At 48.2% G+C, this 27,366-nt stretch overlaps 1 protein-coding gene and 1 long non-coding RNA gene across 2 annotated transcripts; one reads left to right on the top strand and one right to left on the bottom strand.

Annotated features, from left to right (window-relative positions):
* The first annotated feature begins 5,890 nt into the window (after positions 1-5,890).
* On the top strand, positions 5,891-7,885 carry C7H11orf91 (chromosome 7 C11orf91 homolog). Its single transcript, XM_045557764.1, has 2 exons — positions 5,891-6,472; positions 7,696-7,885. The coding sequence occupies exons 1-2, from the start codon at positions 5,977-5,979 to the stop codon at positions 7,779-7,781; spliced, it is 582 nt and encodes a 193-aa protein (XP_045413720.1). The 5' UTR covers positions 5,891-5,976; the 3' UTR covers positions 7,782-7,885.
* A 3,922-nt stretch (positions 7,886-11,807) lies between these two features.
* Positions 11,808-16,512, bottom strand: LOC123642569. Its single transcript, XR_006736483.1, has 3 exons — positions 16,501-16,512; positions 15,912-16,024; positions 11,808-11,907 (listed from the first exon to the last, which is right to left on the bottom strand). It is a non-coding gene; the product is annotated as an uncharacterized LOC123642569 (long non-coding RNA).
* Between the last annotated feature and the right edge of the window lie 10,854 nt (positions 16,513-27,366).

Raw genomic sequence — 27,366 nt, 5'->3', positions numbered from 1 at the left:
GGGGAGTCCCCGGACTTTGTAGATCTAACAGACCACTGCAGCCCGCATTCATCCCCTCTCCCTCCCTGATAGAGACAAAGCTTATCTCTCCCTAGTAGATCTAACAGGCAGCTGCAGCCAGCATTCCTTTGGGGAATGAGCTATGGGTGCAAGGTACACCCAGTGGGTAGGTAAGAGAACTCATGTCCTGAAGGATGCTGACCCATTGCCCAACTTTGTCTTGGAAGTACTGGGCTTCAAGGTATAGGGATATTCCTCTTGTGTCCTTGCAGTCAACCCCATGACTTAACATCATGCAGTGGGTGCATGTCCTGAAAAAATAAGAGCCTGCCCAAATCACACGTTTTGGACTTTGGGCCTCTTAAAGAAAAAACCAGGCTTATACACACGAGTCTTCAGCAGGACCATATGATTGATCTTACACTTGGCAAGTTCTTTATCAGTGTTTAAAGCCTACTAGCTCCCATTGGTTTCTGTTGCTTACAAACAGATTTGAACTCTAATGTTAACAATACTTCTCTCTACAGGATTCTTGATGTGTTGAGAAGGCACAGAGCCGACTGGAGCTACTGCTGACTTGACATTCATTATGATAAGGGCAACTTTCTGGTGCAGGGTTCTGAGGTCTTTGTTTTACCTATATTTTCATCTATACTTTGCATAAGGGGAAACTATACAAAGTTAGCTGAATTGTTCAAGGTCACTGAAGTAATAAGTTGACAAGTCCAGAATTCACACTCAACTCCTCAGGTCAGCATATGTCTAATCACATATGTCTGTAATACGCCAATCTCACTTTGGAAAGAAGCCTGGAATGGGATTCTGATGCTTTTTTACTTTGAAGAAGTTAGTTCCTACCTCTTCTTAAAAAACAAAGTGCGATTATTTTTTACTGGAAAGTTACACAACGGCATGAGCCAAACAGGACCAGCTTAGGCCTTATCAGATCATTTCAAAATACTGTGTTTTCCACAGTCTGTTTCTAAATGCCCCCACGGCTTCTCATAGATATTTCATTTCAGGATACCAGCAGCTAAGTGCTTGGCTTTTGTACTTAGGTACCTCGGTTCAAGTCCCCTCTCTAATTGGCTGTGTCTGTCTCTGGATAAGTTTTTGGTTTTTTTTTAAACCTTTCTGAGCTTCAGCTTTCTGCACCTGCCTCGAAGAATTATTGTGAATCTTGAGGTGATACATATGTAACAGGTCAGGCAGGTAGGAAGTGGACCAGTTATATGGAGTACAGAGTTGTTAAGGGTACAAGAGTCTAAGACCTTCAGTGAGCCGCAAGGCATCTACCCCACTGACTTTGACATAAGTAGAAACTGACCAGAGGTCTCCTTTTCAAATTACTTACAAGTTATTCAACATAAAATTTTTATAATGGATAATCTTATCTAAACTAAAGCTTCCTATTTATACAGTCTCATATTATGTTGGGGCAAGGTAAATGAACTCAGTACTTTAACTTCTAGGTGGATCCCTACGGTGGTCCGTTGTAGGTAAATCCTGACAGACCTATCCTGTAAGTGCTGTTGTCAAGATAACGTGAGAACTCGTTGACAGTAAGTGGTCAGTAAGTGTGAGCTACACTTATTTTGCCCAAGACTGCACAGCTAGTTGACGCTGGTTGATGGGGCTTAAACTCAGCTTTCTCATCCTCCAGGCCTGTGCACTCCCTGTTCCACTAAACTTCTTCCCAGGCTTCCATTTATTTGAAAAAAAAAAAAAAAAAAATCGCTTACTCTGCAAGTGCTCAAGACCACATCTACCCAGGAAAACAAGAGCTGGTCTGCATTTTTCAGAAACTTTCTTGAAATAGGAGCCATTGTGAATGCAGTGGAAATGCCCACAGCTCCCAAGTCCAGACTAACACAATGGTTAATTGAGGTGAATAATAAAGAAAAGACTGTTCTGGGCTTCCCAGAAAAGCTTGGCCCTTAAATTGTGGCACAAATAGCTTCCAATTAAAGCTCCCTGCCAGGAAGAAGGGTGGGAGACCGGTGGCCATGAAAGGGGCCCTGCCCTGAGGGCTGGGGGGACAGTTGGGAGGCTGTGGGGGGGAGTGGGCAGAGAGCCTGGCCTCCGGAGCCCTGCGTTTGTGCTCGCAATGCCAGCTCTGATGCTAACCCGCCACAGGACCTCAGGCAAGTTACTTCACCTTATGTGCCTTTCGAGTTTTCTCATCTGGAAAACGGGAATAATATCACCTACCGCTTGGGGTTATTAGAAACAATGAGTTGTCAAGACAAGTACCTGGGACACAGTGGTCTCTATATGTGTTTATTATCATTATGTCCTCAGCAGGTATGGGGCTTGCTAAATTATCTGGAGTGGATTTGGTTTTCTAGGAGGGACTCCCTGCCTCATTTTCCTCATTAATTTCCCAGGGCTTAATGGGGAACTAAGAAATCCATAAATAACTGTATAATAAGCATAGCCACACTTTAGTGAGCACCTACTATGTGTCCCTGGTACTGCTTATACATATTTTCATCACATACATTGACCCTATGAAGTGGATATTGTCTTCATTTTATAGATCACAAAATTGAGGTTCAGAGATCTGACATTACTTTCCCATGGTCACAAAGAGTCCTAGATTCAAACACGACTCTTGTATTCCAAGCTACGAGCACTACATGTCCCAAAAAGCTGCCCAGAGCCAGGCAAGCCTGGCAAATTGTGACACAGCCCTAAAGAGACTGGGCGTCTGGTTAAGGTGTGATCGCTGGCGGTGTGTCTAGATGGAAAGTTGAAGTGAGGGAGGGGAAGCAGGGTGCCAAGCGGAGCAGTCCAGAGGAGGCTTTCTGCATGCTCTGAAGGAAACAGTCTGGTGACCAGGGGAGCCAGGCAAACAGCACCCCTAGCTGCAGCAATGGGAGAGTATAAATGCCAACTGCGGTGATTCCACCTAGAATAGAGAATTTAAGTCAGTGTTGGAGCGGAGCCCCCATCCCACCTCATGTCACACTTCTGGCTCCTCTCCCCTGAGAGCAAAGCAATGACTGCCCTGATTGGTGAGTTTGGAGTAAGAACCAAACTCCTTGGCAAGCTGTTCACTGTGACAGTAGGGGTCCTTTCTGTGCAGCCAAGGCCTGTGGCTTTGTAACCTGGCTTCCCACTGGGTGAGTAAGCTCAGATGTGCAGTGTTAGCAAGACCCCTAGCTACGGGCCCTAAAGCCACACCCTCCAACTGACCTTTACAGCAAAGAAGGACTCATGTCTCTCTTAGTTCCAAATGACGCCAGGGAGCATGGGCATTAGGGATCGAATCCCTCAAGCTCCAACAGGATGGTACCTAATGGGGAATGTGGGTGATGAGGTAGGTGACGCAGTGCTTTGGAGCCCAGGGAGGGCAGGGTTCCGCTTAAGTTGAATTCAAGTCTGCTCTATTTTTCATCACCAACTTGAATTTTCTGGACGTTTGTTTGCAGAAACAACCAGAGGGTTTTGCCTTAACTGCCACGGTTTGTTATTACTCCGTATGAACTTCACCTCCAGACTGGGGTTAATTTCAATGTTTATTTATTGTGGCACTCTAATTTTCTTGTGTGGTTTTTAGAGGAAACAATTTTGTCCTCAACTTCTTTCTTTTAACCCACTGGCTATAACTTCACAGATTATGATATAATTAAGCCATCCAGTATAAAATCTGTTTAGATTATCTTGGAGTTAAGGGGAAAAATGTGTAATTTTTTTCTCCTCAAATAGATATATACAAGTAAAAATGTGATTATAATGTTTCACTTAAAAAACAATGCAAAATCTCTTTCCTTTCTAAGGGCTTTCAATACGTAGTAACAAGAGCTAATATTTACCGAGTACAAACCATGCCCAGGTTTAGATGGTCCCATTTAGTCTTTCTAATCCAAGCGAGTAGGTGCCATTATATAGATGGGAAACTGAGGTTCAGAAAGGTTCAGCCACACAGCCAAATATATAGTGGATCCAGGGATTGGTTCCAGCTCTGAGTCCAAAACCCTGGCTCTTACCACTACTATGGTTGTGCAGGGGTGGGAAAAAAAGCTCTTTCTCTGCCCTCTTAGGTTCAATAGCTGGGGCCTGAGAATTAACTGCCAAAGCAGATTAACAGGATAAAAAATTTATTCCACATGCACACAGAGAGCCTCACAGAGAGGAAGTGAAAACCCAAAGATGTGGTTAGGCTTGAGAGCTTATAATATACCATTAAAAAAAAAACAATAAACAATAAATTAGGGAGAAGTGACAAAAGGGGTTTGAGCTTCTAGAGGCAGTAAATTGTGGGAAGGTAAATATATGCAGGAGACTAATGGAAGGTGAGGGTTGTTTAGTAAGCTTTGTCAGGTAGACTCAATTCAGTGCTGTTTGCAGTGATGAGTCATCTCCTTTTCGTGGCATGAGATAGGGGAGAGGGGACACCTTCACGAAGGTGAAATTGTTACCTTTAAAAAGGGAAATTTGTGCCTTGGGTTTAGGCAAAAAAAGGGAAGACAGTTCCTCCTCCATCTGCTGTTCCCCAGTTACCTTCAGCTCAAAATAATCCTTATGCCAAAGTGGCATATTTTGGAGTAGCCAATTCTGACCCCCTTCAGTTCCCACAACACATACCACTTTTAAAAGTGCCCAGATATTTATGGATTCCTATTATATGCTCAGCATTATAGGATCCTTGGGCTGGCATCTTGCCCTCGAGGAGCTTACCGCTAAGTGTGGGAAGAAAAAGCTTCTAAGTTTCAGGCAAGCCCCTCAGTGGGGATAGCAGCCCATGCACTTGGACAGAGTTCCCAAGTTTCCAAGTGCTTCACACACACCGGTCTAATGGCAGATCATCAAAAACTTTAGGAGGCAGCCTGGTTCTCTTATTTTTATTTTATGGAAAACCAACTTAAAAGTTAGGAAACTCACCTCAGGCTACCCAGCTTGAATATCTGACTCTCTCTGCTTTGCTGCTGCACACACGCGCACATGCATGCACACATATGCATATTTATATATAGCATTCCGCTGCGGAGCTGGTACTGACGCTGGCCCTGACTGGCCCTCACCCACCCTTGTTCGTTCACACCAATGATCATTAGGCTCAGGCTTGCATGGAAATTCATTTCCCCTCATATGGCTAATACTCACAAGCTACTTATACAAAGGAGCTGGGCATGTCCCTTGGACAGAACGTCCAAGTCGCTCATGTGGAAGTGGTGAGCTCCTTGGGGTGGGTCCAGCAAGATTTCCTCTTGGTGGTTAGCTCCCTGCCTGTTAGCTCCTGATAATGCATGGGTTTGGAAGAGAACTAAACTGTATTTCATTGAAAACACTCTCCTTTATATCTATTACAAACCCAGACTACGGTCCCCTTTTCTGGAATCTTCCACAACACTGCTAAGTTTGGCAGAAACATGGGTTGTCTCTAGCAGCCATTTCCAGTCGATCCCCTTCTGCGCCTGCCTCCCACTGCGGAGGACGGAACGTCAGACGCTTTCTCAGGCTTCTTTACAGCGAGACGGGGTCAGTCTGCGGGGAAGAGGGCAGGTGTCTAGGAAGCATTTTTTCTCCCTGATAGAAGGAGAGGAAGACTGAAGAAAGCTTTCTCTTGCAGCCCTGGTCAGCTCGCTGCTTCCCGCTTTTGGAGGAGGGTATGCCGGGGAGTGACAGCTGGAGCGAAGGGCGCCAGACCGCCGGGGCGAGGCTCCTGGAACCAGGGGGCGGTGGGGGGGCGGGGCCAGCCTGGGGGCGGGGCTGACGTCGGCGCTTGGGGCGTTCGACGCCGGGCGGAACGAAAAACGAGGGCGGTGCCGCAGTGGAGTTCCCGCCCCGCTGCTCGGCAGGGGCGTGGCCTCCTGATTTCGAACTCCGCCTTTCGGGGCGTGGCCAGGGCGGAGAGGTGGGGCCGCGCTCCGTCGGGGCGTGGCCTGTGGAACCTCAGAATCCCGGCGACTCGGGGCTTGAGCGCGCGTCTGCGGGCGCGGGGTTCCTCCCACGCAGCCTCCCATTCAAACGATGCCGAAGGCGCGGCGCGGCAGCCAGAGCCCCACGATGAGCCAGCGGCCGGCTCCGCCCCTCTATTTCCCGTCCCTCTACGACCGCGGCATCTCCTCTTCCCCGCTCAGCGACTTCAACATCTGGAAGAAGCTTTTCGTGCCGCTGAAGGCGGGCGGGGCGTCGGCGGGCGGGGCGGCGGGGAGCCGGCCCCTACCCCAGGCGCCTCCTACCCCGGCGCCCCTGCCGCCGCCGCCACCCGGCCTGGGTCCCCCAAGCGAGCGCCCATGTCCCCCGCCCTGGCCCTCCGGCCTGGCCTCCATCCCCTACGAGCCTCTGCGCTTCTTCTACTCGCCGCCTCCAGGGCCCGAGGTGGCTGCCTCGCCTTTGGCCCCCGGTCCCACGACCCCCTGGCTCGCCTGTGCCTCCCACCCGGAGGAGTTATGCGAGCTGGAGATCCGGATTAAGGAGCTGGAGCTGCTCACCATCACTGGGGACGGCTTCGACTCCCAGCGCTGTGCGTGACCTCGCCCGGGACACCCAAGCCCACCCTTAACCGACCCTGGCTCCCTCCTTGGCCCTGGGCTGAGATTCCACCCCCAAGAGTCCCAGATCCAAAATCTGTCCCCCAGAAACGCTCTCCTCTCACCGACTCCTCTCCCCACGACAAATCTGAACTTCATGAACCCTTTAGTCCCAAACTCCATCCTCCTCCATCCTGAGCCGTTTGATTAACCTGGACTCAGAGCCTCCACACCTGGAACTCCATCCACCACTACCCCCATCCTGAACTTTAATCCTCCTGCACAGAATGCCCTTACTTCTGTACTCTGGACTCCACCCACCACGGACAGCCCTGTCTCTAGAGACTTGAGCTTTGGTGTTCAATCTTAAACTGGGGCCCTCGCTGGGAGGAGGGGGAAGGAGGTGAGGGTCAGTTGGTGTCTTCAGGGGAAGGTGGGAATTGTGCAAGACCCAGAAGGCCCAAGGATGTTCACTGAGGGGCTTTGGGACACTCCACTTCTCAATGCTGGAGGGCAGCTTCCCTGGGACCCTGTGTCCCTGGCCCTGGTAGCCCTCTCACTGGGATCCTGGGCTGTGCCATCTGATCTTAGGTCTGAAGTCTTAGGAATCTGTTCCAGGGCAGACCAGGTGTGCTGATGTGGGCAGGATTCCTCTGGTGTGCAAGCTGACTGATCCTCCCTGTTGGAGGGTAAAGTTGTTAAATCCAAGTGTACTCCTAGGACTTGTATTCAATAGCCACAGGCTGTCCTGCAGACTTTGTCCTTCCCATCACCTGTTCTGGCTAAGGCTTGTGCTTGACCACTGGAGGGCAAATGGTTCTAAAAAGACCATCCCAATTATTGTATACAGGGTCAATTTAAATTGACCCTCCTGCCACATAGGGAAAGCAATTATGAAATTACCTAAATGCTTAGTTCCATATGGCAGTGAGAATGGTCCTCAATTCATCAGACACCCTGTAATGTACCCTCTCATGTCTCCATGGAGAAAATAGTCCCTAGAAAACTTGGGCTTTCCCGAGTCTTGGATTTCTTAACTATATATTCTCCAGTTGAATGTATTTGGGCTGTGAGGTTTTTTTTCCCTCCCATCTTGGATCAAAAATGGGTTTTAGGCTCATCTGGGGAGCACAATTGCTTCCCAGGAGTTTGCTTTGGAAGTGTTAGAAAAGGCTCTTACCTCCCCCTCAGCTAAGTTTATCTTGTTCTCCTGCAGATAAATTCCTGAAGGCGCTAAAAGATGAAAAGTTGCAAGGACTGAAGACCAGGCAACCTGGAAAGAAGTCATCCTCTCTCTGCTGAGAAGCTGCCTCCCAGACCTTGGGCAGCCGCCTCCTTAGGTGTTAGTGCTTAGATAATATGCCCCATTTGTTGTCATTTCAAAGATCGTTATTTTCTGTTCTGTATTTCCTGCTGTTCTTGTTGCTCCCAGCACACACTCCACATACAGTGCCCACTCACGTGGTAAACCTCATGGTCTCTCTTCTCTCTGTGCCGCTGCTGAGGAAGCTCTCTTGTGCGCTAGAAACTGCTGCCTGGCTGGCACTCAGGGTCTCCTGAGACCAGGGGAGGGGACCCCCAACACTGCCACAGTCAGGCAAACCAGAACAATTGATGTGTCAGGAGGGACTTGGGAGAAACTGAGGGCAATATACATTGGGTTCTGCTGCTGTGTCTCGGCTCAGAAAGGTTCTTTGAGGACTTTCAGAATAGTGGGGTTTCCCCCCCCAAACATATTTACTCCTTGAAAATATCTGGTGTTTTGTTTTTGTTTTGGGGGGAGAGACAGACAATAAATATTATAGATAAGTATTAATATATCATTACATGGCATCACAGAAGAGGACATGCTAAGGGGGAAAAGCAGAGTACAGTAAGGATAGGAGGGTCGGAAGAAGGCAGGGTGGAATTTCACATACGGAGTTTCTGGAAGAGGTAGTATTTAAACAAGGTCTGAAGGAGGTTGAGGGGCACACCGTGGGGAATGTTCCAGGCAGAAGGGCCAGTGCAAAGCCTTAAGGTGGGAGCGTGGCAGCACTTTTGAGGGCCAGCAAACAGTCCAGATGGCTGGAGCAGGAGCAGTGAGGGGGGAGTGGTAGGGACGAACACAGAGGGGCCCATTCGTGTAGGACCGTGTAGCCATGGTGAGGACTCTGGGCTTTTTTCTGAGTGGGATAGGCAGTTGTTTGGGGGCTTTTGGGGGGTGACATGATCTGACCTGTGGTGTTGAAGCTTCACTCTCTTGCTGTGTTGTGAATAGACTATAGGGATGCAAGCAGGAGAGCAGTTAGGAGGCTGTAGTAGTTAATAATCCAGTGAACAAGATCACGCTGGTAGCAGCGGATGTGGTGAGATGTGATCAGGCAATTGAAGTATAGAGGTATTGTGATCTAAGATGGGAGGGCACAGGTGGAACAGGTTTTGGGGAGAAGATCAGCAGCTTAGTTTGGTGTATGTGAAGTTGGGGTGCCCAGTAGACATCTGGGAGCTGGTAGATGCTGTGTGACAGGGAGCTCTATGAGCCTGGAGTCTAGGAGAAGGCCGGAGCTAGAGGTGTAAGCTGGCAACTTGCTGACATGTAGATGTATTTAAAGGGTAAGATCAAATGAGGTCAGCAAGGGAGTGAATGTAGGGAGAAAGAGAAGCGAAAGTTGAGTTTGGAGGCACACACATTTTAAGAGGCTGGGGAGAAGAGGAGGAACCAGCAAAGGTGAGTGGAAAGGAGTGGCCAGGGAGCCAGGTGTCTTAGAAGCCAAGTAAGAAAGGAGGAGGGAGTGGGTGGGGTGGCTCTCATCTGTAATCCCAGCACTTTGGGAGGCCAAGGCAGGAGGATCCCTTGAATCCCTTGAGGCCAGGAGTTTGAGACCAGCCTTGATGACATAGCAAGACCCCATCTCTAAAAAAAAAATTCAAAACTTCATGCCTGTAGTCCTAGCTACTCAGGAGGCTGAGGCAGGAGGATCACTTGAGCCCAGGAGTTCAAGGTTACCGTGAGCTATGATCATGCCACTGCACTGCAGCCTGGGTGACAGAGCAAGACCCTGTCTCTAAAAAAAAAAAGAGAGAGAGAGAGAGAGAGAGAAAGTGAGAAAGGAGGAGGGAGTCATCAGCTCTGACAAATACAAATAGTCTTATGGGCCAAATAAGATGAGCCTGAGAATTCACTGTTGGATTTAGGAACACAGATTTAGTGCTGGTGATCAGTTGGGTTGAGTGATGGGTAGCACTGGACTAGAGTAGTTTTAGAGAATTGGAGGAGTGAAACGACGGGTGTAGATCACTCTGTAGCAGCAAAGGAGAGCGGAGAACTAGAGCAGTACCCAGTAGGGCAAGTGGGGGTACAAGAAGGTTTTTATTAAGGTGGGAGAAATAACCACGTATTTGGTCTGAGGAGAATGATGCAGCAGAGAGGGAAAAAATGATGATGCAGAAGACAGCTGGGAAATTGCTGGAATGGTGTCCTTGAGTGGGTGAGAGGGTGGTGTCTTAGCCCATTTTGTTCTGCTATGACAATATCATAGACTAAGTAATTTTAAAAAACCAGAAATTTATTTCTTCCAGTTCTGGAGGCTGAGAAGTCTAAGATGAAGGCACCAGCAGGCTAGGGCCCAGGCTATCTGCTTCCAGGATGACACCTTGAACGCTGCGTCTTCCAGGGATGCAAGACAATTGTGTCCGGCAGAAGAGCAGGAGAGGAGGGAATCCACTCCTGCAAGCCCTTTGGATAGTGGCGTTAAATCCGTTCATGAGGGTGGAGCCCCACAACCTAAACACCTCCCTTTAGGCCCCGCCTCCCAACACTATTGCACTGGGTTTAGATTTCTGACACGTGGATTTTGGAGGGGACAAAAACATTCCACCCGTCGCAGGGGGATCTAGTTCACAGTGGGGAGACCAGCTTTAGAGGGGAGCAGAGATGGCTCATCTGCAGTAACAGGAGTTCCATTTGTGGAATAGGGGTGCAGATGCTGGTAGATGGGTAAACGGGAGCCCTGGAAGTTCCCTAGACACGCGCACGCGCATACACAAAAGTCTGTGCAGCAGCCTCCGGCTTGAGGATGCAAGTGCACGTGCCTGCAAGGCTGAGCCCGAACCTCTGTGACTGAGTGTGGGGGCCGGGTGGAGCCTGGGAAGCTGTAGACTTCATGCCCCGCTCCTGGGCAGTGGATACCCACTTCCGGCTGACTGTGCCCAGGCAGGAATGTGGACACAGGGTCAGGTGAAAGCTCCTGGTTTCCACACCTTAGCAATGAATTCAAGTGTTTCCAAAACATTACTCAGGCCAAATAAACTAAAGGTGGAAAGTCCCATAACCTTTGCCAAAAAGTTGGCAACCTTTGCTCTACCCGTTGGAGCCGTCCTCCCCTGGGCGAGGATTCCAGGCTTGTCTCCCCTCCCCAGGAGGAAGCCAGATTCAAGCTCTAGGCTGGATGCTGCTGGAGAAGCTCCCTTGTTCTCCCAGAAAACTTTAAACTGGCCAGGCCGGGGGTGGGGGTGGGGGGGGGGTTCAGGTCTTAATGAGAATAAGTTGAGCTGGAAATTTTAATGAGAATAAACCCGGCAGCAGGAAAACCCAGCACAGAGCTCAGATGCAGACAGAAGTGTCCGATAAGGGCCTCGTTTCCCACCCGAGTCCCTCTAGCCCTCCCACCTGTGCTCATAAAAGTGGCCTCCTATTAAGTGCACACCATGTGCCGGGCACTGAGCGAGGCCACAGACTTGTATAACCTCATTTAATTCTCACCACCACCGCGTGAAATAGGCACTGCTCTTGGCATGTTTTAGAGCTGAGGAAGCAGAGGCTCCGAGAGGTAAAGTGACTTACCCACAGGCACAGGGCCAGGACATGGCAGGGCCAGGTTTGGATCTCAGGTCAGTCAAGGCTACCCCAAGCTCTCCTTCCTTGGCAAGGACAGATACAGGAGAAGCCTTAGGTGAGCCGTAGAAAAGAGACATCTGGCATTTCATTTCTTCCGAGGAGCTCTCATCTCCTCACGGCCCTCGGGGATCCTTTTGGTGCCCTTGGAACAGTAGGTGGCAGGGCAGGCTGTTAAGGACGATGACACACACTTGCTCAGCCCTGACCCTCAGTGCCCACACACACAGCCGCAAGAGCACCCGCAGTAGGTGGGGCCTCCCGTTCTGCCTGTGACAGCCCAGACCCTGTGCACCAGGCAGCCGCTGCTGGACATTATTCACACCAAGTGACATCAGCCCCGTTTCCTGCAGAACCCAAGCCCGAGTTGACATATAGGATCATGCCTCAAGTATCAACTCCCGTCTGCACTTGGGAGCTCTGTGGCGGATTGGAGGCCTTGAGTGGGCGCAGTGGGATCCAGCACCATCCTGGGGTCAGGGGGTGGGACGAGCCTTTCCTGCGGCACAAGTCCAGGCTTAGCTTCTGGGTCTCCAGTTACTGAGAAAAAATCTGGAAAAGACCAAAGAAGAGTTCACATACAGTTGGGGAAATATAATCAATACGGTTTCAGTTAGAACGAATAAGTTCCGGAGACCTATCACAGGGCGTTAACAATAATGTATTAGATACTTGAAAAAAAGGCAGTGTAATACAAATCATCAGTACTTGCTGGCAGTGTCCCGTATCACACGGCGTATTATGCTTTTTACGTGGGCCATTGCTCTCCATCCTCATAATGACCTTGCCAGGTGGGGGCTGCTGGCCTCATTTTACAGGTGACCACAATTTAGGCAAAGGTAAAGCAATGTGACTAGGGCATTGCAGCTAGTAAATAGGAGGTGGAATTCAAACTCGGGGCTGACCCCAGAGCCCGTGTCCTGACCTGCTGGGCCACAAAGACTCCTATGGGCATAGAGGACGGAGCAGTGTGGGGAGCATGGATGGAGGTTGGCCAGGTCCCTGCACGGAATGGGGGGCACGCTCCAATTGGGTAATCTGAAGAGAGTTTCATAAAGGGACTGTTCTGTAAACTGAATGTCTGCGTGCCCCCCAGATTCCTACGCTGAAACCTAATCCCTGATGTGATGGTATTAGGAGGTGGGGCATTTGGGAGGTGATTATGTCGTGAGAGTGGAGTCCTCAGGAAGGTGATTCGTGCCCTTAGGAAGGAGACCCCAGAGAGCTCCCTCACCCTTCTACCTTGTGAGGACACAGCTAGAAGGCACCACCTATGAAGCAGGAAGTGGGCCCTCACCAGACACCAAATCTGCTGGCGTCATGGTCGTGGACTCCCCAGCCTCCAGAACTGTGAGAAATAAATTTCTGCTGTTCAGAAGCCACCTAGTGTATGGTGTTTTGTTAGACAGAATGAACTAAAACAGACTGTTTACAAAGGTGTAGCCAGGGAGTGGGGAAACCAATGGCAGAGCTGTTGCAAAGACTAGGTGTGAGGGGAGGGAGTGGTTGTCAGAACCTGGGAACAGAGAAGGCTGTGTGGAAAGGGTCCCTAGCAGGAGGTGGGACCCTTGTCTAAGGCTACAACTACTCCCCCATGACCCTGCAGGGAGGGAGAACCCAAAAGAGATCAGAGGGGGAGGAGAGTGAGTTCAGGGTCTTTTAATACGTGCAAATACTGGTAGGGCATGGTTTTGGTGTTGGCTGGGCTGCTTCCCACAACCTGCCAAGAGAGAACGGGGTTGACAGTATTATGATATTACAGCCAAGGTCCCAGAAATGCCACACTCAGCCCTGACACCTGCCCACTCACCCCATGGCTTGGTCTTACTTTGGTCACAGGTCCTGTTATCAGTGGTCACTGGGACAGGGATCATGGAATTGGCAGCCTCTCCAGAACAAGGTGAAATGTAAGAGGCTAGTCCCCAAAGAAAAGGATGCTTGGCAGGTGGGAGCAATAAGAACCCTGATTGGGCGAACACCGCGTGCCAAGAATAACAGATAAATGCTGGTGTGTGCTGGAGCCCGCTGGTCCCGGCTCCTGACAGCCAGTGGTCAAACTTTCAGGAATTTTGTGAGCTGGTTGTTAAATATGGCCATTATTAAAAATTAAACTATATCAACTTTTAATTAAACTATATTTAAAACTAAGGTAACAAATATTCACAATTCATCACTTCCTAATTATTTTGCTACACTTTACTATTATCTATGCTCGTGAGGTTATTTATGCCTATGGTGTCTGCATGGCAGAAATCGTATATAATGGTGTGTTAACGTGTATTCCTTCCTAGTGATACCACGTTGGCCACAGTGACAGTATTTACAGCAAGGAAATTGACAAATGTTTAAAATCAGGGTTGTTTCCCCCACACCCCCACTGATAGTTGGTTATTAATCATTTACTAGAACAACCAGACAAATGGGAAACAGAAGTACCACTGTAGTTGTAACTGAGCTAGAGGGAAAGCTGCTTTGGAGCATTCAAAGTTGGGCTGAAGGTGGAAATGAAGCTCACTGCCCACTCGGTGACAGATGTGGAAGAGGTAGGAGTGAAGAATCTGGCCGTGCCCACCCATGAAGGCAGGCTCATCTTGGCACTGCCTGTTTATTCCATGGACTCAGGGAGAAGAAGGAATGCACCCGTGCACTGATTTTACATGGGGGCCAACCTGCCCACTGGGAAATTGGGGGCTAGGAATATCCTGGACCCTGACCAATCAGATTAGCAGCCTCTACTTTGGAGAAACCAGGGTAGAGAGTGGGCCGAGGTAGATGCCTGCAGATGGAGGCTGAAGCCATTGCCCTGCAGTGGTAACAATCTTGAGTGAGATGGAACATGAAACCCCTATAGAACATACAACCAGCTCTTTATATTACGATGGACTTGTCAGTCCTGAGAGAAATGTAGATTTCTACTGTGATGGGAAAACCTTCCACTCCCTTATTCTAGTAATCTATGCACACCTTCTGTGCCAAAGGAGTCAGGTCCGATTTGGTGGCTTCTTGGGAACAGAGGAAGAGAGATCTAATCACTGTTTAAGGGCTTTCCATCTTAATGGAGGTGAACAGCCTTGGTGCCTCAGAATATATTGGCTTTTTCCTGATTCTGACATTAACCAGATCTGTGGCCTTGGGAACATTACCCAACCTCTCCAGGCCCGTGTCAGCATCTGCCAAATGGAGATGCTGCTGTCGTGGGATTGTTGTTGGATGGGGGGCAGGGAGGGGCTGGAGAAACAACAAATAAAGAGACAGATGTAGAACAGCTCCAAATCGGGAATCGTTTTAATATTATTTTCCAGTCTGTGTAGAACAAAGGCTCCCCGTTGAGCTACCGATGCAGGGAGTGGTGGTGGCCACAGGACTTAACTGGGAGGGAGGCCGGGCCAGCAGCGAGGGAGCAGCACTGAATTTGCAGTGCCAGGGAGATTAGCCTCACAAACAAGGGAGTACGTGTGGCTGGGAGGCAGTTTGGAGAAAAGGGTGATTATGTTCTAGACAGGTAGAACCACATTCCTTCCGGGGCAGCATCACACTTTCCATAGAAGGCAAAAGCCTGGGGCTTTCCGTAGGTGGTACCCAGAAGGGAGTGCCATGGTCACCACCCAAGCCTTTCATTCTGACTACACCAGGGCATCAGCACGTCTGAGACGGTCTCCGTTGCAGCACCTGCAGCCCAAGTGACTCAGTAGTGATAAGCTACAGGTCCTGTTTGACAGACTTTCAAATTAACCCATTTATGGGAAGTTTTATGATTCATGGGGACATCCTGTCCCTGAGTCAAGAATCTTATCTTGAATTCCTTAAATCGTTGATGTACTGATTAATGTATGACTTACTGATATTAAAAAGGATGCGGGTTTGTTTCTCAATCACGAAGTTTTACTGATTATCTTGAATGCAGACATTTTAGCCTGCACGTTGCAAACTGTGGCCAGTGATTATAACCTCTGTACTGTACCCTCCCATGGAAAAGGTCGACTGCTGAATGGGGTGTCCTCCTCCTTTCTTCTGAGCTTTCCCAGGAAAGCCTTTCAACTGGTAGCAGACTCTGGAACACTCCCAACCTTGCTGTGTGTCTTCCCGGGTCAGTCCTCACATTTGGCTCCCAATAAACCTTCATCAAATTATTTCTGCTTCAACAGCCTTCATGTCAGTTGACAATAGGAATTTAGAAAACTCAATGACATAAAGCTGATGTATCACCTATTCTAGGGGCTCTTTCGGTTGAGGGAAACAGAATTAGCTTACTTAAGTAACAAGATTAGCTAACAGTGAGGTTCTTAAAAAAGGAATCATCCAAGCATTTAGGAGGAAAGGAATGAGGTCTGCCACTAGACAACCAAGCCCCAACTACCATTTCCTAGAAAGAAAATGTGATTCATCCCGCTTGGGTGACATTTCCATCTCTGTCCACGTTGGGGAGGAGGTGGCCAGGGCCCTGTGGTTGCAGCCCGACCAGAACCCTGGCAGACAAAAACACCACATGTCCCCATCCTGGGTCTTGTGCGGATTGGCCTAGGCCACTCCCCCCACCCCTTTCTCGTGGCACACACCTGCGGCACCCTCCTGCCCGCTGCAGTCAGCCTCCTTACAACTTAGCCCCCGAGGGACTCACCAGAGTGACACTGGGTTCCAAGTACACGTGTCTGTGAGCAGGCAGCTCTCTCTAAAGAGGGAAAAAGGCATGGTGAGGCTATGCACAACTGGTTTATTCTTCCCCAAATTATGAGTCACGTAAGCCCTTCTCCACTGCTGGGCACTGAGCGAGTAAAGAGGCAGAGGGCAGCCAGGACTGCCGTGCTAATGGGTGCCCTGCTCTCAGAAGGCAGCAGAGGCTGAGAAGTGCTCCCCTCCCATCAGCCTGGAGGACACTCACTCCAGGAAGCCTTCCCGGACTCCACCCCCAGTCTAGGTTATGAGTTCCTACTCTGAACTCCTTTTGCTCTCTGGGCATACCCTGTCCACGAACTTACCACCTGGATTACAATTGCCCATTAGTCTGTCCCCCCGGCCTGATGGTGATCTCCTTGAGGGCCAGGGCTTTGTTGTCATCATCCTTCCCCCAGCCTGGGGTTGTGGCAGTTAACTGGGATAACTAACGTATGTCAGTTGCCTCCGACCTGGCCCACAGCCGAGGCTCACCATCATCTTTGCCTGTGTGTGGTTTGTTCAGCAATTTGCATCAAGGTTTCTGGACATTAACACAAAATCCCCACATTTCTCCGGTGGTGGGATCCACCAGGTGGCAGCACGGATTTAGAAGTGGGATGAAACAGTCTCTGTCCTTTTTCTAGTCCTCTCACATCGGGGCTGACATCTACCAGCAGTTCATCATTACCTAGGAGAAAAAATCCCATTTGGAAACCTTTGCAGGGGGGGAGACACTACAGCCACTGAAGGCATTCATTGCAAAAATAAACACAGGGCAGCACCTGGCCTTTCCCAGAGGCCTGCAGGTGGCGGCCTGCCGAGAGCCACGTTTGACTTAGAGAAAATCCGCTCTGGCTAGAACTGGTTTCAAGGTGAAAAGTCCAGTTCACACGAACAAAAGAGGCTGCACTGAGCTCATTGACTCATTGTCTGTATTGGTCCGCTCAGGCTGCTGTAACAGAATACCACAGACTGGGTGGCTTAAACAGCAGACATTTATTTCTCACCATTCTGGGGGCTGGGAGGTCCACGATCAATGTGCTGGCTGATCTGGTTCCTGGTGAGGACCCTCCTCCTGGCTTGTGGATGGCTGCTTCCTTGACATGTCCTCGTGGCAGAGAGAGCTCTGGTGTCTCTCCTACCTCAGCCTCCCGAGTAGCGAGTAGCTGGGACTACAGGCATGTGCCACCACACCCAGCTAATTTTTCTGGTTTTTTTTTTTTTTTGTAGAGACCAGATCTCGGTCTTGCTCAGGCTAGTCTGAAAATCCTGGCCTCAAGAAATCCTCCAATCTTGGCCCCCAGAGTGCTAGGATTACAGGCGTGAGCCACTGCACCCAGCCTCTTCCTCTTCTTATAAGGGCACTGATCCCATCATGAGGGCCCCACCCTCATGACCTCATCTAAACCTGATTATCTCCCTCACATTGGGGGTTAGGGCTTCAGTATATGAATTTGGGGGCAGGGGGACACAATTCAGTCCATAGCATTATCTACAGCATATTTCTAGTTATTGTATACTTTTCCGTGTTTATCTACCTAGTTCCTATTATTCAGGCAATATATCTATTCATCTATATGGACTATTGTCTACCTACTTATTATCTTTTACTATTATTATCCATTAATGGTTAGATGGTCTAAATCAGCCACCCCAAAAGAACTTTCTGCAATGACAGAAATGTTCTATATCTGTGCTGTTTAACATGGTAGCCGTTAGCCACATGTAGGTAGCCACTGAGATTTGACGTGTGGCTACTGCAACTGAGGAACTGAATTTTAAACTTTATTTTAATTATTTAAATTTAAGTTTAAAGAGCCACATGAAATTAGTGGCTACCATACTAGACAGCTCAGGCCTAGACAGAGGCAGATCTATACATTTCCCCCCTTATTAGATTAGATACTGTTGAGTCTGGAAGGAGGAAAAATTGGGGGTTTAATGTAGGCTTGCTTTCCAGAATTAACTGTTGTGGGGGCAGGTAAGAAATAGCACCTCTTTTTAAATGATGAAACTAAGACTCAGGGAAGTGAAGCCGCTGCCTAAGGTGACACAGTGGGTCAGTGGCTGAGCCTATCTGCTCCCTCCAAGGCTGCAAGTGGCAACTCCTTCCTGTGTGATATCCTCCAAGAATCCAGGTTCTCTTCCACTCCCTCCTGGAGGTGACTTGGGAAGAGTCACAGGACACTCAGGACAGGCCACGTGTCTGATGTGTGGCATGTGAGCATGCGTGTCTGTATGAGTGTGTGTGCATGCGTGTGCATGAGCAGGCCTTTTGCAGAGGTCGTGTGGCCTGCTACATGGGCACGGGGTGATGTGCAAATCTGAATTGCTCACTGCATCTTCCCCTATCCAGCCCCAAGTAACAGTTCATTTTTGGTGCATTTTAAGGACTGAAGTCATTTTATAGTCTTTTAGGAACAGGACAAAGATGCTGAATGCAACCATTCAGATGGGCTTTGGAAAAGGTGTGGTGGGGTCAGAGACACACTTGGAGTTTCTCCCAAGCGCTGTCATAACAGCACAACCACCAATCCCAACTAGCAACCACCAGCTGTGGAGGGATCACCATGTGCCAGGCCCTGGGCTCAGCATTCTACATATGCCATCTCATTAATATTTATGCACCCAACCCATGGAGAAGATGGCCCCAGCCCCCATGGTACAGAGGCACTGAGAGGTGTTGGCTAAGATGAGACCAAGCCAGTCCAAAGTCTGAGGTCTTAAACCCTTAGCTCATTTTTCAGTGACTGGCTTCAAACCGTAATATTTTCCCTGTTCCCTTCAGCCCACCTCAGCCAGCTGATACAGAGAACATTTGTGTGGGCGAATGTCCTAACCGCCCCGAGTCTAGACACCATAGTCCAAGCTGTGGGTCCAGTCTTATGGACTTTTCCCAAATCGAATCTTATTTTCCGTGATCTTTCTATGTGATTCCAGGAGTGAGTTCCATGCCATTCTTCCAGAGCCAACTGTTCTTCCTGCTGGACCTTTAATTGCACCAAGCCCAAGTGTTTTGCAAGGTTGCTGGGAGCAGGGTCCGATGCCCTGGGTGAGCTGATTGCTTAGAAAAATGACTCCTGGGGTGACAGGGCTATAACTAAGAGTATATGGAATCAGGCCGGGTGCGGTGGCTCACGCCTGTAATCCTACCACTCTGGGAGGCCGAGGCGAGTGGATCGCTTGAGGTCAGGAGTTCGAGACCAGCCTCAGCAAGAGTGAGACCCCCGTCTCTACTAAAAATAGAAACAAATTAGCTGGCCAACTAAAATATATATAGAAAAAAATTAGCCGGGCATGGTGGCACATGCCTGTAGTCCCAGCTACTCGGGAGGCTGAGGCAGGAGGATCGCTTAAGCCCAGGAGTTTGAGGTTGCTGTGAGCTAGGCTGATGCCACGGCACTCACTCTAGCCCGGGCAACAAAGCGAAACTCTGTCTCAAAAAAAAAAAAAGAGTATATGGAATCTGTGGGATACCTCCAGCTGGTTCCCACTAGTCTTTCCTGGGCCAGGTGATGAAGGTTTTCCTTTTACAGCACCATGCACCTCTCTCTAGGTGTCCTGAGCTTGCCTATGCAGTGGGGGCTCATGGGTGCCCTGGGCTGTTGAAAAGGGAGGTTGTTCACTGGCGGTGGGTCGGATGAGGCTGAGACAGGAGTCACTCCTTCTGGGTGGTTAATAGGGGATGCATTGGCTCTGGCAAGACAGTGAGTTCCCCTTGCTAGAAGTATTCACGTGGAGGCTACATAAATAACAATCTGTCATGCTTGTCAAGTACCATGCGATTGTGAACTGTGCACTCTCTCCTTCCCTCTCTGGCCACTTTATTGACTGCACAGTTCATAGACAAGACTCAGAGAGGAAACACGAATTGCCCAAAGCAGCACACCTTGAATACAGTAAAGGCAGGGTTCAAACCTAGGTCTGGATGGCATCAAATCCTAAGATTGGGATCTATCCCTCTAAAGTACAATGACAGTGGTCATGACATAGATTCAGAGCTAAAATAAAATTTTCTCAGGCTCCAAACTGAAAAGATTTTGGTGTCCTCTTACTGCATGTGTAATTGAAAATCAAAACAATTCTAAACACTAACATAAGTATTAAAAAGTTTAATAAAATTATAACCTCCCAACCCCCACCCCAGGGTAACTACATTGCCTTTTGTTCTAAATATCAAATTATTTTAATATATTCAGAACCTTTTCATCCTCCCCCCCTTCCAATCCACTCCCTCTCATTTTGAGCACTTGCCTTTCTGAAGCCCTAATTCTGCTTAATCTCTGACCACGTAAGCAACGCTGTGTGGGGACTGTGGGGTGTGAAGTTGGGGGATAACATCCTCGCCAAACCCCCTTCCAACTCAAACAGTCTGGGATTCCATCATTTCAAAAACAGCGAGATACTTCAGTTCATCATGTGGCGATGTCCAATATTCTGAAAATATTATAAATGCTTGTTAAAATCTTTTCCTTATGGGGAATGGAGAAAGAAAGATTAAGGGAAAAGACAAACTGTGAACACAAATATCTGCTGACACCTTCGAAGGCAAATTACCATGGACTTTATTTCATATGCAAATTTGCCACAAAAAAACCAAACAATTTGGACTAAGTTAAACAGACGAATACAGCAAAGAATGGTATCAGTGCAAAGCTCTGCCTGGCTTGTCTATTTAGATGTGCTCCACAGAGCACTGTATTTCAGAGGCTGAATAAAAACCCAAGCCCATACATTAATAAGCCGGCACATTCTGAATGACACTTTATTGATATGAGCAATTCACACTGAGAGTGTTCAGTGTACTGTGGTTTCATTCATAAAGTATATGGTTTCTGAATTTTCATTTGGATTGCATAGTTGAGTCCCCGGATTGGTTATTCCTTTCCTTACACTTGGGCTCCTGATTTCATTTGGTGGTGACAGCTCTGAAATTTGGGTTTGTAACGCTTATTGATTCTTGGCAGTTGGCAGTTTGTTCTCTTCCCCCTGGGGACACTGGGGGCACTTTGCTAATTGGTTAAAGATAATTGGGAAGGAAAGCTGTGTAGCATAATTGGAAGATGCAACAGCAGGGTGTGTCCTTTTCTAGATCTACATGTTTCCAGAAAGAAGTGGACTTCCGTTTTCATTTGGCTTTTATGAGGCGGAAAGGCATTGAATGAAGGGTGAGCCCTTAATAGGTTGGGCTTTGTGTCTTGAGAATCAATCTTCCCTGACCATGAACTCAGTGGGGGGCAGGAGATGTGTCCTGCTCACTGTTGAGTCCCTATCACCTGGCATGGTGTCCGACACATGGTAGGTGCTCAGGAAATGTTTGCTTAGCCTATGAAGGACTGAAGGGATAGCTATGCAGAAGGTTCTATCAGTGCTTCTGGACAGTTCCTGTTAAATGAAAGATTAGGCTGGGCACAGGGCTCATATCGGTAACCCTAGCACTTTAGGAGGCCCAGGTGGGAAGATCACTTGAGACTAGGAGTTCAAGACCAGCCTGGGAAACAGAGCAAGACCTCAAAACTTAAAAATTGGTTGGACATGGTGGCACACACCTGTAGTCCTAGCTACTTGGGAGGCTGAGGCAGGAGGAATTCTTGAGCCCAGGAATTCAAGGTTACAGTGAGCCATGATCATGTCACTGCACTACAGCCTAGGTGACAGATATAAAACCTGTCTCTAAAAAAAAAGATTAATGATTCTTTCATACCCAGATATTCATGCCCGTGGTGGAATGACTTCCCTGCAGCCCTTCTCCCTGGCTAATGTCTGTTCAGTTGTGGTATTTGGTTTCTGGTCTCAGACTTTGATTCTCTTTTACCTGGACCCATTCTAAAAGAGTTGCTCACCATGGCACAGAAGTCTTGTTTGGAATCTACCAGTTTTAGAGACAAAACCTTAAAAAGAAGCCAAGGTTTAGTCCTAAAAGCCCCTGAACATTAATATCTGAAGCAACTCAGGCAATTTGGGTAGCCCCTTGCTTTCAGTTTTCTCTTGATGCTGCCAAAACTTGACCTAGAAAATGGACATCCCCAGGAGCATGAAACCAGCCTCAGGCGTTGTCTCCATGAATCCCAGCAGAATAGGATAAAGCATGAAAAATCTAGCGCAGCATCCAGCTAACTGGTAGACCCAGTGTCCCAAATCCAGCCTGTTTCCAAATGTTCCATAGGCAAAGCACCTGGGTGGCAGCCTGATTTTTCATTAGGTTGTGTTGACTTCATGGGGGTATAGCTTCAAAGAGTGTAGCTTCCACAGGACCTGTAGGTCTCCTGAAGGCCTCAGCCACTAGGACTGAGGGTCTGGGTGGTAGAGTGGGCACCAGGGGACAAAGCAAACTCTTTAATATGTTGAGTGAAGTCTCATCAGGGTCAGAGGCTTGGAGGACTTAGTGGGGAAACTATTATGTTAACAAGACTAGACTTTATTTCAGTAAGTCAGACGGCCTCTCCCAAAATGTGGGTTTGTGCATGTACCAACACTAACACTGAAATGTCAATTAAATGAAGTGCCCAACTGTGCAAACCAGTATTGGTCATAACCAGACCTCCAAGAGGTATGGAGAGGCTCAAAGCAATTGTTTCCTATTGTCTTCCTCTGTTCAGGCTACCGTAACAAAATACCATAAACTGGGTGGTGTAGGAACAACAGAAATTTCTCTCTCACAGTTCTGATCTGGAAAGTCCAAGATCAAGGCACCAGCAGATATGGTGTCTGGTGAGAATCTGCTTTCTGGTTCACAGATGGCGGAAGAGGTGAGCGTTCTCTCTGGGGTCTCTTGTATAATATAAGGGCACTCATCTCCTTCATGAGGGCTCCACCCCGATGACCTAATAACCCCCCAAAGACCCACCTCCAGAAACCCTCACATTGGGAATTAACCTTCAACATATGAGTTGTGAGGGGGCAATGTAAACACGCCATCTATAGCACCTGCTAAACATCTGTGCACATTTTACAGGTGGGTGACCCTCACTCATGTTTCCATTACTTGGTTCCACATTCCTTCCTAAGAATATCCTTTCTGGTTTCCAGTGGCCAGCAGAGCTCCTGAGCTGGATGCGTGGCATGTACTCAGAGAAGTCCAGAGACTGTCGTTTGGAAAAGGTATGCTCTCCTGCTTCCGGTGGAGACTCAGCAAGCGGAATCTGGGTTTGCTGTGGGCCTTTCCAGGCTCCTGGGCCTGAGTGTCTGCCTCCTACCCCTGGTATGGAAGTACCATACTCCTATCCGGCCACTTCCTTTCATGTGACCGGTTCATGTGTCCTTAAAGCCGAGGGCAACCAGGGTCCAAGAGGAAGGAAAAAGAAAATGGAGGCATAGCAAACCCCTCATTTCCTGTACCCACTCGTACTATTCTCTGCGACGGTCTCCACTCCACAGTGAACCTCATAAAAAGCATCTTTTAGGGGCTCCAAGTTTATTCCTCATCACTGCAGCAAGACAGTGGCTTAGGGAGCGTCTTTTGTGCATATCTAAGCCCTCAGCACAGAGGAGCAGAGAGGGGAGTGAGAATTGCTCCTTTGGTCTCTCAGCATGTTATAAGTACTTGCAGGGAACTTGAGCAAATGCAGCTCAGGTAAGAAGCAGCACCATGTTGCTGCCCAAGCCGCTCCAGTCTCCTTGGATCTGCAAAAGCCCCAGGGTTGTGACCAACCAGTAGGGCATAGGGATGCCTCAGAGACATTCAGGGTTGGTTTGTCTGTTGTCATTACAAGAGACAGGTTTTCTTACCTCTACTCTAAGTCTCCCTGGCCTCAGGTCTCCTTCTTACTCAATATTCTGCTTTCTTATAATAGATCTTTGCTTTGAATGCAGCCTGTCACGGCCCCTCAGAGTCTCAACCAGCCAGTTTCGACACCCACTGCTAACATTCCGTTTCTTGGCATTTCCAAGAGAGAAGTGGGTTGGCCTAGCCCCTGTGCTGAGCCACATTTTTGTGGCTGGTCAAGCTGAGTTTGTGGCTCCTGGGTCACACTGTCCTGTCCAATGTGTAAGCCAGAGGGCAAAGCAGGCAGCGCAGGGAACACATGGTCTCTGGATTGGGCTAGACAGAGGCAGGTGTCAGGATTGCTGGGATTAGCACGGGCGGTGGGTAGGGGTACAGGTAGGTGGTCTTGGGAGCTTGTGTCCCATACCATTGTCTTCCCTGGACTCCTTGGGAGCCACTGATCTGGATGGGACTTGTTTATGCTCTGAGGAGGGCACCTGAGCAGACACTGGCTTCTTCTGCCCTGGGACCCCATCGCCCCAGGAACACATCTTTCTTCAGGTGCCAAGTCGTGGGTGGGCTAGAACTGCTTCTCTGGGACCTGTGGATGGCCAGGGGTGAGCTTTTCTTGGCCCATAAGCCCATGCCCAGAGCTGGGGTGGTTCTGAGACCACATCGGGTCTGCCAGGACAGCAATGGTTCTTTAGCGACTCCCAGTTGTTGTGGGGCTGGGTTGCGAAAGGGATTCCATCTCACCAGCTGGAAGAGGTAGAATGAGAAGCAGGCAGGTTTTGGGGTATGAAAGCCTTTTGTCATTTTATTTTACAATAAAAAATTCTAACAGCATATGAACACTCTGTTCCCGGCAGAGGCTAAGGACGTACAAAGTTAATTAGAAAGCAAAGCATTAAAATAACAGCTACATTCCAAGCTTCTGTTCAGTACTTTGCCCAATGTGTCTAATGTGGTTTTAAAGAATCACTGGTCTGGGTTTTTCACCCAGAGTTAAAGCACATGTACAAGTACTTACACATCCTCCAAATCAGAGACAACAACGACAGTAACAGCAAGTCCAGATGAGGTTGGCTTTTGTGGGCAACTCCAAATTTAGGAATTTCTTTATTTTTCCTTGACAAGAAGTTGTGTCATGGAACACGTGATAATACAAATTAATTCAGTGGATAGGAGGAGCTCAAATATTTTGCTGGAGAGAACTGAATTACAAAACCCATAATTGAGTATGAATTCCTTCACATAGACTTTTCAAACCATTTTCAGATGCATTATGCTACGTGCTCCTCACAACCACCATGGGAGGTAGGAAGTACAGATGTTGTTGTACCCATTTGACAGAGGAGGAATCGGAGACTAAAGTGAGTCACTAAAGGTCGAGAATATTTACACCTTTTTCAAAATTTCCAGTCCATTGATAACTTCTCTGATTCTGTTTAATACAAACCTTTTCTCTATTTAGTCTGGGGTGTGTGATAGGGGTGAGTTTAGACATAAGGAAGAGATGAGGAAAAAGGAGGTGAGGCCACAGTTAATTTATGTAAAATACATTGACGGCCTCCCTTCATAATTTGCAAAAGACTGACCAAGGTCAGAGATTGAAAATAATCCACTTTTAGATTTCCTTATATAATGGCTCTCACTGAAATGTGAGTTTGACCTATGGAGACAAATTCTGCCATATCACAGATTTCCTGATTTTTGAAATCTGCAGAATCAAAGCAACTTAATATCTTCCAAAAGAATTTGCTTCTGGCACAATTACATTTCCTAAATAGTCCTTTTCAGAAACACCTTACATTTTAGCATTTATGTTAGGCTAGGATTCTGTAACAGTTCACCTAAGAAATCAAGAGACCTTTCAATTCTCAGGACACTAACTTATTATATTCAGAAGGTCAGAGCCACAATAATATCAGTTTCACTTGAAACCAATTTTGTTTCAAAAGACTCTGTTGAGAGGCTCATCGGTTTTCTCATCCATGCAAGTGTGTGGCCGTGAGCCACATTAATAGCACCTGAGCTAAGATCATGCAATTCAATTTACAAGTATTTATTGTCTGCTGAGCAAGACGTTGTGCTAACTGGGCCTTGGTCAGAAATCACTTCTGAGACCCAGCAGCTGTATCAACAACTGGTGCTGGGGTGGGAAGTGGTGGGGCAGTTCTGGCCAGTCTAGCAGGGTTTCAAGGTCATGTATTCTCACCTGATGTGTAAGTGAAGGATGCCCCGTGCCTCTCTGTGGCAGTATCCAGACAGGCTGCTCTCCCAGTACTGGCTCCTGGGTGGCATCCCAGGTGTACTGGTCAATTCCAGTCTGTAGTTGGTTCCTGCCCACTTGTGCTCCTTTCTCTGGGTGCTAGCCCCCAACAAAAGCCCCCACTGAAAGGGTCAGTCCAGGGCGACATGCTTATATTACATGACCCAGCCTCCTTGGTCACAGCTGACCCCAGGTGGCTCATCCCTAGGCAGGTGAACTGGACCAATCCGATCCTTGAGAATTAGCTTCAGGGGGCACAGAGATGCTAATCCCAGAGTGGAGGGTACTGAAGAGGAAAGGTTGTGCGAGGTGGGTCCTGGGTGGATTTTTAGTACATATACTAATGAGAAAGCTGGTTGGCCAGGGGAAGCCAGAGGACGGAGCAGATATGGATGAAAGCCCGAGAGGAAAGAGGACGTGAGAGAGCGTAAGAGCGAGGGCCACCACCTCCACCCCTTCCTGGGAGGAGCTGTGATTTGTGTCTGTGAAATACCCCTGCGTTCTTTCAGCCAGGCCCTAGGCTCGAGCAAGTGTGAGCTGTCTCCAGTCCTTGCAAAAGCTCCTTGACTGGAAAATACCTTCGAGGTCGGCTCAATGGCAGAATTTCATTTCCAACACTTAGACCCCAGTCAGTCACTACTTCAAGCTAAATGACTATCTTTCCTTAAGGGCATTTGGCTGTATTTTGCAAAGAAAGTCCAAATTATTTTCTGGTGTGTGGTAGGAGGAATTTAGGATTAAGTCCAAATCCTGTTCTCAAACTTTTAAAACAATACTTTTTATATTATTCATTAAACATTGAGTTCCCGTGTGCTATGTAGAAAAAAGGGAGCTCATTTCTATGCAATCAATGTTTAAATCTTTTCATCCTGTTTCTCTAATTTCTGCCTGTTAGCAAAGCATTTCTTTTAGTTAGGCATTTACATTCCTTGCCTCCTCCATTCTACACTCTCTCTCAGAAGGTTTTTTTGCCTTTTTTTTTAAAAAAATCACAGATGTAACAATTTCCTTTCTTCCATCAGGATAACTCAGAAATTATAAGCCCTTCTGCTGAGTTGTTAAATTAACAAACACATAATAAAACTTCTTCCAGGACCAGAAAATTGATACTTACATAATCCACCCTGAAAGAGGAAACTCCCTGCTCCACAGGTAACAGTTGCCATCCCATTATGACACAAGCCTCCCCTGTAGGTACCAGGCCACACCCTAGACCTTTGTGATCCTGCACACCAGGCCCCTCCCCCGACACAGAGCCCAGGGTCTGCCACCTCACCGGGACCAGCAGGAAACGGCATCCCTGCCTGTCTGTTTGGATCCTTGGTGCTGAGAGAGGAATTCCTCCCCGCAGTCTTGAACAGCAGGTGAAGACACCATTTCC

Source organism: Lemur catta, chromosome 7 (genome assembly GCF_020740605.2).
Source record: "Lemur catta isolate mLemCat1 chromosome 7, mLemCat1.pri, whole genome shotgun sequence".
Taxonomy (NCBI): Eukaryota; Metazoa; Chordata; class Mammalia; order Primates; family Lemuridae; genus Lemur; species Lemur catta.
This window is presented reverse-complemented; position numbering and strand designations above follow the sequence as displayed.